This window comes from Macaca nemestrina, chromosome 1 (genome assembly GCF_043159975.1).
Source record: "Macaca nemestrina isolate mMacNem1 chromosome 1, mMacNem.hap1, whole genome shotgun sequence".
NCBI lineage: Eukaryota > Metazoa > Chordata > Mammalia > Primates > Cercopithecidae > Macaca > Macaca nemestrina.
In genome coordinates, this window is record NC_092125.1 from 207,538,497 (window position 1) to 207,553,466 (window position 14,970).

General features: G+C 53.7%; 1 protein-coding gene across 2 annotated transcripts in view; it reads right to left on the reverse strand.

Annotated features, from left to right (window-relative positions):
- The window catches only part of LOC105494511 (ribosomal protein S6 kinase A1), a 46,649-nt gene extending 35,574 nt beyond the window's left edge, over window positions 1-11,075 (reverse strand). The window contains exons 1-2 of one of the 2 annotated variants that reach the window (XM_011762997.3): window positions 10,852-11,075; window positions 3,891-3,935 (exon numbers count right to left, since the gene is read on the reverse strand). In XM_011762997.3, coding sequence (XP_011761299.1) covers window positions 3,891-3,935; window positions 10,852-10,914 — 108 coding nt within the window. In that variant the 5' untranslated portion in view covers window positions 10,915-11,075. Of the gene's footprint in view, window positions 1-3,890; window positions 3,939-10,851 lie in introns of those variants that run through there. The other variant, XM_011762998.3, reaches the window with a different exon arrangement.
- Window positions 11,076-14,970: the final 3,895 nt, after the last annotated feature.

Below are 14,970 nucleotides of genomic sequence, written 5' to 3' on the forward strand. Positions count from 1 at the left end.
GCCATTGCACTCCAGCCTGGGCAACAAAAGCAAAACTCCGTCTCAAAAAAAAAAATAAATTTTTTTTGTAGAGGATGGGTCTCCCTGTATTGCCCAGGCTTGTGTTGAACTCCTGGCTGGGCATAGTGGCGTGCGCGTGTAGTCCCAGATACTCTGGTAGCTAAGGTAGGAGGATCACTTGAGCCTAGGAGGTCAAGGCTACAGTGAGCTGTAGTTGTACTACTGCACTCCAGCCTGGGCAACACAGGGAGGCCCTGCCTCAAAACAAAAACAAAACCAAAAAACCACAACTATCCTGAGACAGCCATAACCAAGGTGCTGTGGGTGCCCAAAGGTGGTGACTATCTGCCAATGGGTGAAGTCAAGAAAGACCTTCCAGAGGGGCAGCCCAGCTGGGTCCTGAGGATGAACAAGTGTTGGCCAGGCAGAAAGGAGGAAAAAAAAAGACACTTCAGGTAGAGAAAGACCTGTGTGAGCAAGGGGCTTAAGGTCAGGGGGGCAGGCAGGGTGGGATGTCAGGAAGAGCTGGCCACTCACTAGCTGAGTGCTCCCGGCAAATCTGTTTCCCTGTATGAACCTTGGTTTCCTCCTCTGTAAAATGAAGGTTGGAACAATATGCTCCACTATCAGATTGTTTCTAGAAGCAAAAGGGGCCACAGAGACAAGGGGATGTTGGAAACAAAACTTCTCCCAGGTTTACTTAGTCTTACTGCTGTGGGGTCTCCCCTGGGCAGGCTGAAAGGACAGAGCCCAGACACAGGGCCCCAGGTACTAGGACAGTGGCTGGCCTTCTCTGGCCAGGCCCAGGGAAGTTCCTCCCAACACCTGAGGCTGCCCAAGCCTCCCTGAAGTCCACAGTCACATCCTGCCTAAGCTCTGGCCAGGGGAGCAGGAGGGATTCGGGAGGGATCAGGGTTTCATAAACAGGAAGAGAGGAGGGGAGGGGAGACGCTCAGCTCTCAAAATAGACCTGCAGGCGCTTCAAAGGGGTCCAGCTCCGGAGATAGCTGGGGGAGGGGGCCTGGGATGCCCAGTCCACTCCCAGGAAGGGAGGGAGGACAAATGGAGCTCTGGTGTGCCTGAGGGTACCAGATGCATCTAGGTGCTGAGGGGATCCACAGAGTTCTCACCCTGATGGCTAGCCACAGTATTGCTGCGAAAACCCAAATCCCAAATCCCGCTTTCTGCCTGAAATGAATAAAATAAACAAGCATTAAACAGCAACATTGTGCCACAAGCCCTGTTAGATACTTTAATTTATATGCACCACATTCTCTTTTGCAGGTGGCCCTGAGAAATAGGCTTTATTCTCCTTTTATTTTTCAGGAGAGAACCCGAGCCTCAGCAGGGCAAGTGACTTGCCCAAGGTTACAAGGCAAATAAAAAATAGGTGCAGGATTCTGAACTCAGAATCCCTGACTCCCTTCCCTGCCTCTTTGCCACCTGGAAGACCCAATTCTTTCTCTAGCTGCCCAAATCCTGCCTTTCGAGCCCCAACCAAATGCCATTTCCGCAGGGAACATGGCCTGTGCCCTACAGCCCACCCCAACTCTTCTTCCTCGGCCATGCACAGCAATGACCATGTCTCTGGTTCACACTCAGCCCCGAACTCAGATGCCATCAGCTGGGTTCCCGGGGACATGCTCATCTCATCATGCTATGGAGAGAAATGTGGGCACCTGGAAGGTGGTGGTATACGTCTCTGTCCAACATGGGGCCTGGCACAGAGCGGAGGTTCTATGTGCCCACAGCTGCGCTCTCCCCCCATCATAGCGCCTAAACCACACGGCTTTCCTGTCTCCACCCTCTGCCCAAAGATTGGGAGCTCCCGGAGGGTGGGGGATGTTGACTTCATTTTAGGCCCTCCTGTGTACAACAGGGTGCACAGAATGTTTCATTAGGATAAAGTGTCCCATTGCCAGCTCATTTCACCGCACAAAGAGATGAGGTCCGGACCACAGTTTGAGCGCCCCCTGGTGTATTAAGCCCAGAAGTGGGCATTAGGGACACTGGTGGCTGGGGCAACAGATGGATGAGCAGGTGCCCAGGACTGGTCCCACTTGGGATCACAGAAAGTCAATGCTCCTCCTCTTCAGCACTCAGGGTTCTCTGGACTATGAGGAATGACCTTGAAGCCAAACAAGACTTGTCTTCATTGCCCACCAGCTGTGATGTTGAACCTCAATTTTCTCATCTGTAAAATGGGGATAGTAACAGTCTACCTCCAAGGATGTAGTGAGAACTAAATGCAAAGTGCCTGGTATGATGCTAGGCATAGGTTAAACTCTTTCTCTTCCTTAAGTGGCATTCGAGACTCCCTGTCCCAACCATCTCCAGCCCTGTCTCTCTTCCCACTCCACGATCTTCTGCTCTAGAGCAAGAGTCATAGGCTTGGGAGCAAAAGATTACCTGCCTGGGCAAGCTCCTACCGTCTCCCAGTCAGCCCCTCCAGTTCTTGAGGTGAGAAGCTGTACTCAGCACAGGTCCCTAAATGCTGCAAGCTCCTCTGCAACCCCCAGAACCTCAGCCCTGAGATCTGAACACCCTGTTTCTTCACTGGGAACCTACAGCTTCTTCATTTTGTTACTAGGCAACAAGAGGTAGCTACTTTGTGGGAGGAGATTCTGCAGACATGGGCTGAGATAAACCAAGGGGCCCAGTCCACACTATTTACTGGCCTCTGCTGGTCCAAGGTTGCCACAGCAACCCACAGAGAAGAGGGTGGGAGCCTGCTTCCCTCACCTGCCCTACCCTACCCAGCTCAGTCACCTCATCTTAGGAAGCTAAGTCAAGGTAAACATCAGGACTAATTCTGAATCCATCTCAAAGGTCAAGCTTATGGCAGGTCTGGTGCTCAAGACAACCTAGGTCTGGAAGGTGGGGCCACTGGCAGGAAGCTGAGCTGAGCAATATACAAGGACATTTTCGGTGCTGGCACCAAAGCTGCCATGTGCCAGGCAGTTACTACCTCATCGTCCTTCACATTGCTCCTGTGAGATAGGCACTATTTCCCCAACTTACAGCTCAGGAAACTGAGACTCAGAAGGGAGAAGAGCTTCTGGTTAAATGGTGGGGATGGAGCCAGGACCGGAACCCAGATTTGCTCTAACACCAGAGTCCATGCTCTGTCCCTGCCTAGGCAGCTTCCAAAGACCCTCCATGGCCAGCATCTCCTGTGACCTCACGGCCACCCTGTGAAGGGGATGTGGTCTTTTCCAATATAGAGATGAGAAAGCCAAGGCCCAGAGTGTACAAGGAACCTCCCCAAGGTCACACACTGTCACCTAGTCCCTGGTGCTTTTGGCAACACACAAAACCTGCAACAGGGGGTAGGGAGCTACAGGAAGGGGCCCAGGGGAAGCAGAGATAGCAGTGGTGAGGGAATGAGCCCCAGACTGGAAGTGGAAGCCCTAAGAAATGCCATGAGTGCCACATGCCAGGCAATGGGCCTGGTTAGCCTTGAGAAGCCACCAGCACCCCCTTTTCAGCTCACGTGCCCAGATGCTCACTTCTAGGCTTTTGACAAGCACAGCTCTACCAAAAGGAGCAGCACAGCTGGCCTGAGCCCCTCCCATCACTCCTTAGAGCCAGCATGAATTCCATGAGTAAATAAACCACAGGCACATCCTGGCCTGGGTAACAGGTAACCAGAGCCCTGACCTGGATTCTGCTCCTGACCCTTTCTGGGCCACAGTTGCCTCACCTACAAAATAGGAAGGTTGGAACAAGTGATTTCTATGCCCAAGGTTGCCACAAGGATTCGGTGGGCCCTGAGAAGGACAGCTGAGCTGGGCAAAGGGGCTAGAGGCTGGGGCCCTCAACCTCCTCCAAGGCCATGCAAACAGGACCCTCCACAGCCCCTCGCCCAGGGTGCTGGCCCTGGTCCTCACCTTGGATGGCTGAAGTCCAGCTTCTTCCCCTGAAGTCTGTCCATTCTGGAAAAGAGAAAGGAGATTGGGGGAGCACTGTCAGAACTTACACGCTTGGGAGAAAGACTCCATGGGGCACCCCCACCCTTAGCTGTTCCCAATAGCCATGGAGGCCATGGTGGTGGGGCAGGAGTCCTGGGTGGGTCCGTCCACCTCCACTTTCACGGTGAGGGCACAGAGACCAAGGATTGTGGCAATGGCCCCTCATGACTCAGGCAGAACATTCCCAGGGGCCAGCATTCTCACCCTCATGCTGTCTGCCTGGCAAACACTTCATCTCTGAAGACTTAGTTCAAATGTCACCTCCTCCCAGGGAGAAAGGAAGGGTCATGTGTGGCTTCCAGCTCTACCAGATACAAACTTTGTACAAACTAGTCAACTGTGAGAGGACTCAGTTTCCCCATCTGTAACATGGGGTGGGGTAGTTACACTGACTTACCAGAGTTGCTGCAAGGGTAGAAGGAGACAAAGTCTGGGAAAGTGTGCAACCCAGAGATGATGGCTACTATCCTTGCCCTGCCCCACTCTAGGACCCCTCCCCTGACCTTGCCAGGCAGAATGACTGCTGCCTCCACTTCAGCCTTCATTGTAGCACTTGTCACACTGCAGAGACTATTTACACACAGGCCTGCCCTTCCTAATAGACGGGGAGTCCCGGGAGGGCAGACATGAGGGCTTGGTGCTAACAGCTGCTCTCTTCCAAGCCTCTGCCACATGGCAGGCAGTGGGCTCAGTGCCTCGCACCTGTGGCATCGTTTTCTTTTTTTTTTTTTTTTTTTAGACACAGTTTTGCTCTGTTGCTCAGGTTGGTGTGCAGTGGTGCAATCTCAGCTCACTGCAACCTCTGCCTCCAGGTTCAAGTGATCCTCCTGCCTCAGCCTCCCAAGTAGCTGGGATTACAGGCATGTGCCACCATGCCTGGCTTTAAAAATACAATTTTTGTTTTTTTTTTTAGTAAAGATGGGGTTTCACCATGTTGTCCAGGCTGGTCTCAAACTCCTGACCTCAGGTGATCCGCCCGTCTCAGCCTCCCAAAGTGCTGGGATTACAGGCATGAGCCACTGCGCCTGGGTCCTGTGGCACCATTTAATCCTCACGACAGCCCTGGGAAGGAGGCCCTGGCCCCATTTGGCAGAGAAGGAAACTGAGGCTCTGAAGGTACCTAGTGATGATGCCTATGGTCACACAACTCGTGAGTGGGGATTAAAAATCTGGTCCCAAATCCAGGAGGTGCTCAAAAAAGGTCAGCTGAATGACAGCCCAGAGCCCAGAGCCCCTCTCTGGTCAGTCTTGCCTTTTCCAGCCCCCAGACTTCACTCTCAGGTGGTTATTAAATACGCTGGGGTGTGTCAAACCCAGCCCATCTGTTTCCTGTGTGATGTGAGGTGAGTAACCTACCCTATCTAGGTATTTGGAAGCTTGAAGAAATCGCCCCACCCCTCCTGGAACAGGGAGAGTGTGGTGAGGCAGACAGGAGGTTCCCAACGGCTAGGAAGGCCCGCTCTAGAACAGCTCTGGATCTGGACTTTGGAGCCAGGAGCTGGTTCCATGGGGCAGCTGTAGCCCTGCTTGGCAGTAGCAGGCACAGCTGTGCTCTACCCATTACATAATCTCCCTGCCCCTGGAAGAGCTCCCCATTGCCACTCCCAGGACATCCTGCCCCCTGAGCCCCTTTAATGCCCCTAATCTCTCCCCAGGGGCCAAATGTTCTAGAGGCCCCTCCACACATACATCCATACACACACTGTCATCTCTCAGCAGCCTGGGGAGAAGGGATGGGTTGGCCAGGGCCCAGGGGCTGGGCTGGGGTAGGGATGCTTTTGTAGACTGAGCCCCACTTCACCCGGCATTCTAAACTCTTGACATAATTCCTGCAGATGATCAGAACAGCCTACCCACCAGCTCCCTGCCCCATGGCCTTCCCCACTCCAAACCTTCATTATTCCTAAAATTAAGTGCAACTACTGCACTCAACTCACTCAGTCAAGATTTGCTGAGAATCTGCTATGTACCAGGCCCCAAACCCCTCCATGGCCTCCACGGACTGTAGATTCAAGTCCCAGCTCCTTAGCATAGAATTGGAGGCCATCATCTTCAACTGCCCAGCACAATCACTAGGAATGTAGGTTTTTCAACCTGACCTTATGGGTTCAAATTCTGGCTTCTACCACCTGCGTGACCCCTAGAAGGTTAGTTCATTTATGGGGGCTTCAGTTTCCCCATCTGTGAAATGAGGATCAAAGTAACATACTTCATTGGTGGCTACAAGAAGTAAATGAAATAATGCCTATAAATATATATACCTGGCATGTAACTGGCCTACAAACAACAGCCATTCTTATCATTGGGCCATATTTTTGAGCTAAACTCAACAACTGGAGACCCTGAAAACAATCTATTTTATATCCCCAGCATTTGTGTGGTGGCTGCCTCTACCAAGAAAGTCTTTCCTGCCTTGTCACTTTGGCAAACTCCTGGTCTTTTATCAGGACTGAATTCAAATGTCACCCCTGTCCACACAACCTCATGTTCTTTCCTCCCTCCTCTCTACCCCCATAGCACCAAGCACGCTGCAGGTTAACTCAGGAAGGGGCCATGGCTTGTCCATCATCAACTCCTTGGCACCCAGCCAGAGTCCAGCATGTGGTTTATCCAATGAAAGTTCAACCCAGCAAAGAGAGCAAGGAGGCCAGAGCAGGTCCTATTACTCCTATTTTTCAGATAAGGCTCAGAGAGTCAAGGGACTCACCCGAGGTCCCTCAGCAGGCAGGTGGGAGACACGTGACCATAACCCAAAGTCATGTGTCTGCAAGTCTACTGAGGGAGGGGACGAAGGGGTAGGTGTACCCAGAGGTATGGGCTTCTTGAGCAGTGGCCTGGATGATTTAGGGATCCCCCCAAGGCAGTCTGGCTGCCTCCACTCCCTATATCTCTGGCTTGGGTGTCATTCTTACGAAACACCAAACCTGTAAGAGTAGGGAAACAGGCAGCCCTAGGGAACAGACTGGTAGGGGGGTCAGGGGAGTTGCGGGGTGCCAGCTTCCCACTCAGAGCCCGGGTCCTGGGTCATCTGCCCCTCTGGCCTGACTGCTGCATAGGATCCTTGAAAGAACACAGCTATGCAGCCACAAAGATACAGCCACTAATCCTAGCTCTGCCAGCCACTTATTCTGTCCTTGGGTCTGTCATATCACTTTTTATTTTTATTTCATTTTTAGAGACAGTTTTGCTCTTTTGCCCAGGCTGGAGTGCAGTGGTGCAATCTCAGCTCACTGCAACCTCCACCCCCTCGGATTCAAGCAATTCTCCTGCCTCAGCCTCCCAAGTAGCTGGGATTATAGGCCGCACCACCACGCATGGCTAATTTTTGTATTTTTAGTAGAGGCAGGGTTTTGCCATGTTGGCCCAGCTGGTCTCAAACTCCTGACCTCAGGTGATCCACCTGCCTCAGACTCCCAAAGTGCTAGAATTACAGGCGTGAGCTACCACGCGTGGCCTCATATCACTTTTTAAAGTCTCAGTTTCGGCTGTGCGCACTGGCTTATGCCTGCAATTCCAGCACTTTGGGAGGCTGAGGCAGGCGGATCACGAGGTCAGGAGATGGAGACCATCCTGGCCAACATGGTGAAACCCTGACTCTACTAAAAATACAAAAATTAGCTGGGTGTGGTGATGCGGGCCTGTAGTCCCAGGTACTCAGGAGGCTGAGGCAGGAGAATCGCTTGAACCCGGGAGGTGGAGGTTGCAGTGAACCGAGATCGCACCACTGCACTCCAGCCTGGCAACGGAGCAAGACTCTACCTCAAAAAAAAATAAAATAAATAAAGTCTCAGTTTCCTTATCTGTATCATGAGGGCAGGTGTGCCTTGCTGACATCTGCACTTTGTTGTTTGAAATAGTACTTATCACCTAAGTGCTAAATAAATGGCTGAATGGGGACAATGGTGCTGACCTTGCAGAGTACTGAATGAAGGACCTTGTCTTAGGAGTCCTTTGGCCTCTTAGAGGTTGGAGACCCACCCTCCGTCCTCTTCCTCAGAGAGCACTGCTCATGAGGGCAGATGCCCAGGGCCCCAGACCACTGCCCCCAGTTCCAAGATGTCAGAAGTGGGTTCCAACCGGCATCCTTCCTTCCCACCCAAGCAGCTCTGTCTTGGAAAGAGGGGCCCAGGGCAGCGTCTGGAGAAGCTGGGCAGCAGATGGAGAAGGACAGCACGTGCCCCACAGGCAGGAAGCAGCCCCAGGAGCTGGGTTCTGAGCCCAGCATTGGCAGCCCTGCTCACTGCTGGAGGCTGGGGGCCAGGTGCCAGGGCTGGCTGGCACTGCCAGCCCTCGGCAAAGACTGGACAAGGGCCCTGCAGGATAAGGAGAGTCTGCCAACATCCGGAGCCTCTCTTGGAGCACCTTCCCCCTGGGCTAGTGTGGCTCCAGCCCTTCCCCATCCCTGAGCCTCTCTCCCACTTGGTGAAAGAGAGAGAGATCTTGGTTGCAATCCTGGCTCTGATATTAACGCATAAGCCTGAGTTCAGTTGTCCCATCTGAAAATGGGGGTAATAATCCCTACCTTGAGAAGCTGTTGTGAGAATTAAAGTGGGGTGACATTCGTAAGGCAGAATGAGTGGCACATAGTAAAGCTCTGTACGTGGCAGAACTGGGCCCGGGGACAAGGCTACTACTGCTTTCAACAAAGCTAAGCGAAGCTCAGGCAAAATCCTCACCCACACTTCCCATAGATTACTCCACCTGGGCTGCACCCTGGGCCAGGCCCTGCCTCCCAGCGGCCCATTTTCAGCGGCACTGTGGGAGGGCAGAGCAGTCCAGATCCTAGGTCCCTATGAAAAGCCCCCCACCAGCCCCTCACCTGCCTCCTTCCTGGCTAGGAGCTGCCAGCAGCGGTGGTGCCTGTACCTGCAGGTCAGGCGGCTGTATCGCTTACAAGTCACCTGGGCTAAGAACAGCGAGGCCCTGTTCTCCAGTGAGAACAGCCCAACCTGCACCGTGGCTGCCCTGTGGCTCCTGTTACCCAAACAATAACACCCAGTCGCCTGGCACCTCCAGGAGTGGGGGAGGGGGGACCAGACAACAGTACCCAACACTCTGCACCCTCTCAGGCCCAGGAAGTGGAGGCTAGAACCTAGCACTTGCCACTGGAGAAGCAGAGGCCCAGACAGGCTGAGGACTGACTGAGGATCACACAGCGTTTCTGGAGCGAAACTCCTGAGGAAATCGCGTCCCCCTGTCCCACGAATCCCAGGAAGTCCGCTGGTCTTCGCCTCTCACAGACCTCAGGTGTTACAGAACTCAAAACTGAGATAGTTTCCCAGTTAAATCTGGCCCCTTGGGAAGCTGGCCCCTGCCTCAGGATTCCCTAAAGAGGAGCAGGAAGTGGTGCCCCAGACCGAGGATCGAGCTCCTGGGTGTCCACCCTCCCTATCAGCATAGTCTCTCCCCAGCCTTTCCCAGCCCTACCTTCCCCTTTGGAGGCCTGGTCCCGGGGCGTGCCTGGGCAAAGGAATGCACCTCTGAGCACCACCCCCAGGACCTTGTGCCCCAGTCCTAGTAGGGGGTGGCAGTACAGGGGCTGCAGAGGGCAGTGTTCCTCACCTCAGAGGGTGAGTCAGCGAGAGGACCTCTGAGCAGCCTAGCAGTGCCTGTAAAATCCCCATGGCAGGAATCCCAGAGCAATTTACTCCAAATTGCGCCTTCAGGTTGGTTACCTAATCCTGCCGCGCCCACCCTCCAATAGCCAGTGTCGGCCATCCCTTTAAAGGGGCAGCACACCCTGGGGGCTGGGGACCCTGGGTGCTCACCCTGATCTTAGGCTGTGGTCCTGAGAGGCAGGACACTTGGTGGCTGCCCTAGGTAAGAGAGGGCAGAGGAGGGGACTGAGGCAGGGTCTCCAGGCCCAAACTGGAAGAAAGTCATCTCAGATCCTGGGCTCAAATGAGGCCTCCAATCCCTCCCTGCATACCCGCAACAATCACCTGGGAAGGACAGTATCACCTGCTTCCTTCCCAGCAAGAGGTTAAGGAGGAAGTTTTCCACCAGCTCGTTCGGGAGCTTGACCTTGACCCTGGGGTCAAAAGGCACAGGAAGAGGTGGCCTTCTGCACGCTTAGGGACTGGAGCTACAGAGTCCTCAAGGGAGGACAGGAGCTGCTTCTGGGAGAGAAGGAGCTGAGTTGTCTGGGGAATCTGGGCTGGCAGAAGCCAAACTCCCCAAGGGCCCAGCCCTTCCTACCGGAAGGGGCATAAGAAGGGAGGCAGGCACCAAGGTCCCCCAACGCCCTGCCAGGAATCATCTTCACAAGGTCTAAGGGCTCTTCCCCACTCTCTTCTCCACAGCCCAGGGTAGGGAACACAGGTGTCCTCTGGCCCTAGCCTCAGGGCAAAGAAAATCAGGAGTTCCAGTCCCAGAAGGGTGGTGCCATCCCACACTCCACAACCGCCAGGGGTCAAGAGGGGAAATCCTTCTAGGCTCAGCGGCGATGAAGCCAGATGCAGGGCTCTTGGCGGAAGGCCCTGGGAGAAGTGGGGGGTCCCATAACCCCTGTCTCTGATAGAATCCCAGACATCTGGCACTGAAGATCTCCCCGTCTGCACTAATGGAGGAAGCTCCGACAGCTCTGGACAGATGCCGGGACGGGTCCTAGATGTGGGGTGAAGGCGGCCAGATCTCAGCGCCCCACAGGATCCCCTCTCCTGGCTATGGCGGGGAGGTAGTCGGCGCTTGGCGGAACTGTCCCTCGCACACGAACACCCGGGGCATAGGGGGGTGGAGCCGGACAGTGGGCAAGAGATCGGAGGGCACTCGCGCCCTCGCGGGCGCCTGCCGGGCTACAGCGGCTCTTCGGGCCGCCCCGCCCCTGTGAGGATCCGGGCTCGCCGGCCGCGGGCGCCCGTCCCCCGCCCAGCTCACTCACCTCCGGGTCCAGCGGCACTAGCTCCATGAGCGGCCAGGGCTCCTTGAGCTGGGCGAGCGGCATCGCGCCGCCGCCGGGCCACCCGCGCTCCTCCGGCGGCCCCGGCTGCGCCGCCTCCCGGGTCCAGGGGTCCCTGGCTCTGCGACCCGAACCGCTGCGCCCCCCCCGAGCCCCTCGCGCTCCGGCTGGGCCGTCCGCAGCCGCCGCCGCGGCACTAGCACTTCGGCTCCCTCCGTCACCCGGCGCCGCCGCGCCCATTGGCTACCTGCGCGGGGGCGGAGCCGGAGAAGCCCCGCCCCAGCCCCCGCGGCGCGGCATTCCCAGCGCGGACCCCCGCCCCCGCCGCGCCCCGAGGGCCGGCCCGGTCCCCGCCGCAAGCCCCCGGCGCGCGCTTGGCTCAGCCCGAGAGGCCCTGCTGGCTTCTTCCCTCCCAGCGGTGTTCCCCTGGACACACCACACCAGGGCCACCGTTCTCCCCCGCTCAGCTCATTTGGAATCCCAGCCCAGATGTTCCTTCTCCTTCCAAGGGGAGGGAAGCACCCTGTCCCCACCCCCCGCACACACATTCACACTGGGTTCCTGGGCCTGATCTGGGCTGAGGCTTGGAAGGAGCCTGGGACCTGCTCCCCTTAGGCCCTCAACTCACCAGGCCCTAGAGATCCCCTGTCCTCTACTAATTTCTACCCCGCACCGAAGCTAACACTGTGATCTCCGGGCGATCTCAGTGCCCCAGGCCCAGATAGGCATCAGCAGTTGTTACCACAATCAGGACCCACAGCGCCACCATAGAGTGATTGATTGTTTGATCGACTGATTTTACATAATGTATATAAATATTACATCCATAAATATATATATACATATATAGGTATGTATGTGTGTATATAGTGAGAGAGAGAGAGACATGAAGTTTCGCTGTTACCTGGGCTGGTCTCTGACTCCTGGGCTCAAGCGATCCTCCTGCCTCGGCCTCCCAAAGTGCTGGGATTACAGGAGTGAGCTACTGCGCCCCGCCAAGAGTGATTTCTTAATATGCGTTTTTGCAATCTGTGCTCTGCCCTTTGAAGGGAGTCCTTTCAGGCCAGGTCTCCCTGGAGTCACCTGCAGCCCCAGCTCTGGACTGGTTTAGGTTTGCGACTCTCTGAGGAGGGACCAGGCTCCCAGGATGAACTGTGGCTTGGTGGGACTCAGAGTGAAAGGCCAGGAAACTGGTTCCCCCAGAGAGATTCAGCCTGCACCTGAAGAGCCTTAGGGGTCTGGGTGTGGTGAGATGTATTCACGTGTGAGGAGTGAACTTGCTGGAGGGACAAGCTTGCTGGTTTAGCAGGCAGGAAGACTGGTCAGTTATCTGCAAAGCTGTTGTAAGGCAGGGGGATGGGAAGGAATGTTTATCAAAAGCTTCCTGCGAGCCATGTGATTTCCTTGAGTGATTACCACCACCTAGTTTACAAATCATGAAACAGGCTCAGAAAGATGAAGTGACGGCCGGGCGTGGTGGCTCACGCCTGTAATCCCAGCACTTTGGGAGGCCGAGGTGGGCGGATCACAAGGTCAGGAGATCGAGACCATGGTGAAACCCCGTCTCTACTAAAAATAGAAAAAATTAGCCGGGCGCAGGGGCGGGCGCCTGTAGTCCCAGCTACTCGGGAGGCTGAGGCAGGAGAATGGCGTGAACCCGGGAGGTGGAGCTTGCAGTGAGCCGAGATTGCACCACTGCACTCCAGCCTGGACGACAGAGCGAGACTCCGTCTCAAAAAAAAAAAAAAAAAAAAAAAAAAAAAAAAGAAAGATGAAGTGACTTACCCAAGGTCACACAAGAAGTTGAGAACAGACTAAGGCTTAAAAAAATCAGTGTCACACCTGTAATCCGAGCACTTTGGGAGGCCGAGACGGGCGGATCACGAGGTCAGGAGATCGAAACCATCCTGGCTAACATGGTGAAACCCTGTCTCTACTAAAAATACAAAAAATTAGTCAGGCGTGGTGGCGGGCACCTATAGTCCCAGCTACTCGGGAGGCTTAGGCAGGAGAATGGCGTGGACCCAGGAGGCGGAGCTTGCAGTGAACCGAGATAGTGCCACTGCACTCCAGCCTGGGCAACAGAGGGAGACTCCATCTCAAAAAAAAAAAAAATCAAAGTGGATGAGGATTTCTCCAGAATCCACACGCTCCCCCTTTTCCATGGTTTTCCCAGGGTAGGACCTCCGCTGTTGAACTGAATTTTGAGTGGAAAGGACTTTGGAACCCAACAAATCTGGGTTTGACTTCCAGCTCTGCTACCTTCTTAACATTGGGAAACTCATTTTACGGCTCTAAACCTCAATTTCTCCATCTGTAAAACGGGAATTATAATCTCAATCTTTCAGGTATATAGGACAAGATTCATTTTAATTCAATAAATTATTTACATCTATATATTTTTTATTTGTTTTTTAGAGACAGGGTCTCACTCTGTTGCCCAGGCTACAGTGCAGTGGTAAGATCATAGCTCACTGCAGCCTTGAACTTCTGGGCTCAAGTGATCCTCCTATCTCCCACAAGTAGCTAGCATTTCAGGTGTGTGCCACCATGCCCAGCTAATTTTTTTTTATTTTCTTTTGAGATAGAGTCTCGCTCTGTCACCCAAGCTAGAGTGCAGTGGCTCAATCTCAGCTCACTGCAACCTCCACCTCCCAGGTTCAAGCAATTCTCCTGCCTCAGCCTGCCGAGTAGCTGGGACTACAGGTGCATGCCACCACGCTCAGCTAACATTTTGTATTTTCAGTAGAGACGGGGTTTCACTGTATTAGCTGGGATGGTCTCAATCTCCTGACTTCATGGTCCTCCCGCCTTGGCCTCCCAAAGTGCTGGGATTACAAGCGTGAGCCACTGCAGCAGGCCCCCAGCTAATTTTCTATATGTTTTGTTTTTGTAGAGATGGAATCTCACTATCTTGCCCAGGCTGGTCTTAAACTCCTGGCCTCAAGCGATCCTCCAGCCTCCCAAAATGCTGGAATTACAGCCACCACACCTGGTTTATTTATGGCTATATATTACACACTAGGCCCTCTTTCTGAGCATGTATTGTAAGCCAAGCCTTCTTTTTATTATTATTATTTTGAGATGGAGTCTCACTCTGTCGCCCAGGCTGTAGTGCAGTGCAGTGGCCTGATCTTGGCTCACTGTAACCTCTGCCTCCCGGGTTCAAACAATTCTCCTGCCTCAGCCTCCCAAGTAGCAGGGACTACAGGCATGTGCCACCACACCTGGATAATTTTTGTATAGGCGTGTGCCACCACACCTGGCTAATTTTATGTATATATTTTTTAGTAGAGACAAGGTTTCACCATGTTTGCCAGTATGGTCTCGATCTCCTGACCTCGTGATCTGCTCGCCTCGGCCTCCCAAAGTGCTGGGATTACAGGCATGAGCCACTGCGCCCGACCTATTATTATTATTTTTAAAGATGGAGTCTCGCTATGTTGCCCAGGCTGGAGTGCAGTGGCTATTCATAGAGGCAACCATAGCACACTACAGCCTTGAACTCCTGACCTCAAGCAATCCTTTTGCCTCAGCACACCAGGGGGCATGGCTCAGGCTTTCTACTAGAGGCTGAGAATATAGCAATGAATAAATCAAAGTCCTTAGTTGGGTGCCTGTAATCCTAGCTACTCAGGAGGCTGAGGTAGAATGATCCATCGAGCTCAGGAATTCGAGACTCTAGTGAGCTATGATCACACTATTTCATTCCAGCCTGGGCAACAGAGTGAGACCCCATTGCTGAAAAATAAATAATAAAATACATAATAAATAAAGTATTTGCCGGTATGGAGTTTACATTCATTGTGGTGTAACTAAATAAATAATGACAGCTAACATTAACATAGCACTTACTATGGACCAGGCACTGTTCTACACATTTTTTACCTGCATAAACTAAGGTAATCCTTGTAATCTTATGGGTTATGTGCTATTATTCTCTCCAGTGTACAGATGAGGAAACTGAGGGCAGAGAAAGTAAGCATCCCATTACTTGGGTCCCTCCAAGGCCACAGGACTATGGCCAGGCACGGTGGCTCACGCCTGTAATCCCAGCCCTTTGGAAGGCCAAGGCGGGTGGATCACCTGAGGTCAGGAGTT